Source organism: Penaeus chinensis, chromosome 34 (genome assembly GCF_019202785.1).
Source record: "Penaeus chinensis breed Huanghai No. 1 chromosome 34, ASM1920278v2, whole genome shotgun sequence".
Lineage (NCBI taxonomy): Eukaryota > Metazoa > Arthropoda > Malacostraca > Decapoda > Penaeidae > Penaeus > Penaeus chinensis.
Window position 1 is genome coordinate 36691007 of NC_061852.1, and position 6325 is coordinate 36697331.

General features: G+C 34.6%; 2 protein-coding genes across 2 annotated transcripts; one reads left to right on the forward strand and one right to left on the reverse strand.

Annotated features, from left to right (window-relative positions):
* Positions 1 to 627: 627 nt before the first annotated feature.
* On the reverse strand, positions 628 to 1058 carry LOC125043843 (histone H2A). Its single transcript, XM_047640171.1, has one exon. It carries the CDS (start codon positions 1046 to 1048, stop codon positions 677 to 679), a length of 372 nt encoding a protein of 123 aa, XP_047496127.1. The 5' UTR covers positions 1049 to 1058; the 3' UTR covers positions 628 to 676.
* Positions 1059 to 1535: 477 nt separating this feature from the next.
* Positions 1536 to 1959, forward strand: LOC125043848 (histone H2B). The gene has a single exon (XM_047640175.1). It carries the CDS (start codon positions 1551 to 1553, stop codon positions 1920 to 1922), a length of 372 nt encoding a protein of 123 aa, XP_047496131.1. The 5' UTR covers positions 1536 to 1550; the 3' UTR covers positions 1923 to 1959.
* Positions 1960 to 6325: the final 4366 nt, after the last annotated feature.

Sequence of the window (6325 nt, forward strand, 5' to 3'; positions counted from 1 at the left end):
CATGTATATGTATGGTTACATGTATATGTATGTACATGTATATGTATGGTTACATGTATATGTATGTACATGTATATGTATGGTTACATGTATATGTATGTACATGTATATGTATGTACATGTATATGTATGGTTACATGTATATGTATGTACATGTATATGTATGTACATGTATATGTATGTACATGTATATGTATGTACATGTATATGTATGGTTACATGTATATGTATGTACATGTATATGTATGTACATGTATATGTATGTACATGTATATGTATGTACATGTATATGTATGTACATGTATATGTATGTACATGTATATGTATGGTTATCTGTATATGTATGGTTATATGTATATGTATGTACATGTATATGTCTGGTTACCTGTTTATGTATGTACATGTATATATATGGTTATATGTATATGTTTGTACATGTATATGTCTGGTTACCTGTTTATGTATGTACATGTATATATATGGTTATATGTATATGTATAGAGGTACATGTATTACTGATAACATGAAGTCGGGTGTTGGCTAACTGTACTGGCTTGTGTTATGGGTATGACATTTATTAATAATTTTACCATGATGATTTGTCAATTTTCTCATTAGGGAGATACTGTGGCTCCTAAAGGAGCCGATGTTGAGATGGGAGAACCAAGAAGAGTGTTTACTTCTTCTCGGTCTTCTTGGGGAGGAGCACAGCCTGGATGTTAGGCAGAACACCACCCTGGGCAATGGTGACGCCAGACAACAGCTTGTTGAGCTCTTCATCGTTACGGATGGCAAGCTGCAAGTGACGGGGGATGATACGGGTCTTCTTGTTGTCACGAGCGGCGTTACCTGCCAATTCCAGGACCTCAGCGGCCAGGTATTCCATGACGGCAGCCAGGTACACAGGGGCACCTGCTCCCACACGCTCAGCGTAGTTTCCCTTACGCAGAAGGCGGTGAATTCTGCCCACAGGGAACTGAAGGCCAGCCCTGCTGGAGCGGGACTTTGACTTGCCCTTTACCTTACCACCCTTACCACGACCAGACATGATGCTTGCTTGTTAGGTAATTTACAAACCTTACTGCAAGGCAATTAACGTAGTAAAGAGGTGAAGAAATCCAAGGAGGGGGGGGGAGAAGGTAAAGTGTTGAAATATAAGGAAGTTAGAGGTTATGAAAGTAGGGGGGCGAAAGCCCCTTGCATGGTGGTGAATCTTTATCTCTTGGTCATGTCTGGGGTTCGAGGAGGGGGGGGGGGTATTTGAATTTGAGTTATATGATTATTGAAGTGCTGGCCATAACGAATAGTGAGATTATATTAGTTAAATTAAAAGTAAACACCTCTCTTTCTTGTTAATATATATATATATAATCATATATATATGTATTTGTTTTTTTTTTAGGTTTATTTTAACGTTTAATGATTTTTTATTGATTTTAATTTTCATATTTGTGAGTTGAACGGGGAGGCTGGCGCGCGCGTTGGACAATAAAAGGAAAATTGTGAGTGCGGGAAACGTACTTCGTCCCGTAGGTACGACGACAAGCATCATGCCACCCAAAACTTCCGGAAAGGCTGCCAAGAAGGCCGGTAAGGCCCAAAAGTCTATCACCAAGGGTGATAAGAAGAAGAAGCGCAGGAGGAAGGAGAGCTACAGCATCTACATCTACAAGGTGCTCAAGCAGGTCCACCCTGATACCGGTATCTCCTCCAAGGCCATGTCTATCATGAACTCTTTCGTGAATGACATTTTTGAGCGCATTGCAGCTGAGGCTTCCCGCCTTGCACACTACAACAAGCGTTCCACCATCACCAGCCGGGAGATTCAGACCGCTGTCAGGCTGTTGCTCCCTGGAGAACTTGCCAAGCACGCTGTTAGTGAGGGCACAAAGGCCGTCACAAAGTACACTTCCTCCAAGTAAATCTCTAGGTTGCATGCTTTTCTTGCCTCCTAGAACAACATCGGCTCCTTTAGGAGCCACATATTGTAATAAAGCAGATATACAATGACTTTGGTAACCCAGTTAGTTAGTAACATGTTCCCTGCCTCCTACTGTTATTGTTATTGCTACTTCTACTACTGTTTCTATTATTAGAATTACTACTACTACTATAAGACCATTCAGTGTCCTTACACACAGATAGATAGCTCTACAAGTGCTTCATTAATTACCAAGTAGACAAACAGTGAGTCGGTTTGTTATTCATTAGCCGTACCTATCTGTGTATCTCGGCTGTTTAGCTTTTTGCGTAGAATGTTAGAAAGTGCCTTGTATGATTTCAATGTGATTGATATTAGTATTATAATCATCATTAACAGACATTTCACGCCTATTATTACTATTATTACTATTATTACTATTATTACTATTATTACTATTATTACTATTATTACTGTTATTACTATTATTACTATTATTACTATTATTACTATTATTATTATTATTATTATTATTATTCAAGGAATGGACAAATCAGGAGCGGTCATTAGAACCTACAAACTACAGAGAACATAACATAACACCTAACTTGTGGAGGTAAGGTAGGTTTGATCATATGTAGTATATTTATTAATCTTTTAGCACATAGACCTTGGGAGGTGAAGTGGATTGTAGCCTCTGTTTATTCTGTCACTCAAAGTGAGTATTCAAATAATGTGTTGCGTTATTGAGCGTCTTGATTGCAAAATACACCTACACATTATATATCTGTATATATACAAATCTGTATATATACATTATATATATTCTATATATACATTATATATATTCTATATATACATTATATATATTCTATATATACATTATATATATTCTATATATACATTATATATATTCTATATATACATTATATATATTCTATATATACATTATATATATTCTATATATACATTATATATATTCTATATATACATTATATATATTCTATATACATTATATATATTCTATATATACATTATATATATTCTATATATACATTATATATATTCTATATATACATTATATATATTCTATATATACATTATATATATTCTATATACATTATATATATTCTATATACATTATATATATTCTATATATACATTATATATATTCTATATATACATTATATATATTCTATATATACATTATATATATTCTATATATACATTATATATATTCTATATATACATTATATATATTCTATATATACATTATATATATTCTATATATACATTATATATATTCTATATATACATTATATATATTCTATATATACATTATATATATTCTATATATACTATATATATATTCTATATGCTATATATATATTCTATATACTATATATATATATTCTATATGCTATATATATATTCTATATACTATATATATATTATATATACTATATATATTATATATACTATATATACTATATATACTATATATACTATTTTTCTTGCATACTATATATACTATATATATATATATATATATATATATATATATATATATATATATATATATATTTATATATATATATATATATATATATATTTATATATATATATATATATATATATATATATATATATATGTATATATGTACATACATATATACTTATACATATATATATGCAGATTTCTGTATAGACACATATATACCGATTTCTATATATACACACATACATAATTATTTATATATACATACAGAATTCTATCTATATACATATATATATATATATATATAAAACTATATAATACATATATGTACATATTTATATAGTTGTGTGTATATATATACATACCTAACTATATATACATACATAAACATATATGCATACATAACTAAGTATACATACGTAAACATATATGCATACATAATTTATTTATACATACATACATACATACATGCTCTCATATATATATATATATATATATATATATATATATATATATAGTTATTTATCTATATATATAGTTATTTATCTATATATATATATAGTTATCTATCTATATAAATATACATAAATCTCTCTCTCTCTATTTTTATATATGTATATATGTGTGTATATATATATATATATTAAATATATATGTTTGTGTGTGTGTATATTTATATATATATATATATATATATATATATATATATATATATATGTATATATATACATATTAGCATTTAGTGTGTGTGTGTATGCCTATATAACTAATACATACATAACACTCTCTCTCTCTCATATATATATATATATATATATATATATATATATATATATATTAGTGTGTGTGTTTGTGTATGTATATGTATGTTTGTATGTATGTATGTATGTATGTATGTATGTATGTATGTATGTATGTATGTATGTATGTGTGTGTGTGTACATCTGTATGTATGTATGCTATCAAGATTGATATAATTATTATGTATATATGCTTATCAATACTAGTTTGTGTACATTGACAACTTTTACACTACTTGTCTGAATTTCATCTCTCTGGACACAATCTTTAGGCCCTGAAAAGGGCCGAGGATTATGATTTTGTGTTGCAGGTATGCAATCAAAACCTTAGGCGCGCTCTCCGCGGATACGGCGAGCAAGTTGGATATCCTTAGGCATGATTGTGACCCTCTTAGCGTGGATAGCGCAGAGGTTGGTGTCCTCAAAGAGGCCGACCAGGTAAGCCTCGGAGGCTTCCTGCAGAGCCATGACAGCAGAGGACTGGAAGCGGAGGTCAGTCTTGAAGTCCTGGGCAATCTCACGGACCAGGCGCTGGAAGGGCAGCTTGCGGATCAGGAGCTCAGTGCTCTTCTGGTAACGACGGATCTCACGAAGGGCAACAGTTCCGGGCCTGTAACGATGGGGCTTCTTGACACCTCCGGTAGCAGGGGCAGACTTACGTGCTGCCTTGGTGGCCAACTGCTTGCGGGGGGCCTTGCCTCCGGTAGACTTACGTGCAGTCTGCTTGGTACGTGCCATTTTGCGAGTTTGTATCTATACAGATATGAAACGCGAACACGCTCAAGACGTCAATTTATAGGAGAGCGAGCGAGACCTAGCGGAGTCGCGTGTGGCTGCGAGAGTCTGGCTTAACCCCGCCTATTTTGACTGGGTAAATATTGCCAGAGATACGGCACATGTCAGGTCCTGTAATGCAGCCTCGGTGACGTTATGTTCAATTCCAAGTTGAAGCTTGGGACAAACTACTAAGGCCCGATCAATTGAAAGTATTTTACATGTGAGCTTTTGTCAATAACAAGGCCTAGGCGAGTTTGTATTTGCACAGCGGTCAGTTAAGATGAGCGCTCATCTGAGTCGGCCGCCTCGCCGCTACGCAGACGGGGTGCGGCGGTAGCCTTACCCGATCTCGGTCGAGCCGAAATTCCGCCCTGATCTCGTTTTCGGGAACAGAGCGGCTCTCCCCTACCCTACCACACACACACACAACCCGGCCCGAACTTCGGTTCTGACCACATACCCATCATCATAAAACTTTCTACCACACCTATACAAAACAAAGAAACAACATCCTTCAGGTATAAAAAAGCAGACTGGGACGACTTTAAATCTTATCTTGCCAGTCAAAATTTTAACTTTAACCTTGAAAGAGAAAATATTCTCGAAATAGATAGGCATTGGCATCATCTCTTCGCATGGATATCAGCAGCAATGCGCCGCGCTATTCCGCGAGAGCGCTTTAAAATCAGAACTTCATTCTATCCAAGCGAGAGAACCAAGCGTCTCCTGACCTGCTACAGGAACCGTTTTCTTCAAAATTTAAACCACTTGCATCGAGTTCGGTGGGACCTCACTATCCTCAGAAACCATGTCATAAATAGTTTTGATAATGACCACAAAACTCATTGGCATAATTTAATTAAACAAACAGAATCTATGAGAGTTCGCACTCCACGGGAATTTTGGCAATCAATTAAGCGATTAAAAGGTAGCAATTTCCCCCCCTTCACTCACCTCCTCAAGGACAACAACCAAATTTCAGATCCCGTGGAGGTTATCAAAAGTTTTCATGATCACTGGCAAACTGTTTTCTATCCACATGAACCCCACCCTCTCTTTAATGAACATTTTCAATCCATCAACACCTGGAGCCAAGACCACAGGATAGAAACAGAACCAGAGCAGATTATCCACCTGGATAATCTGGACGACACATGCGAACTCCGTGCACCCATCTTGCTGGAGGAAGTAAAACAAATAATAATGAGGTTTCCTCGAAAGGCTCCGGGCTCCTCTCAGATCGGACGTGACGTACTCATACACCTTCCTGACAACATTTTACGAGCTATGACGTACCTTTATAACACTTCCTTGGCCTCTGGCTACTAT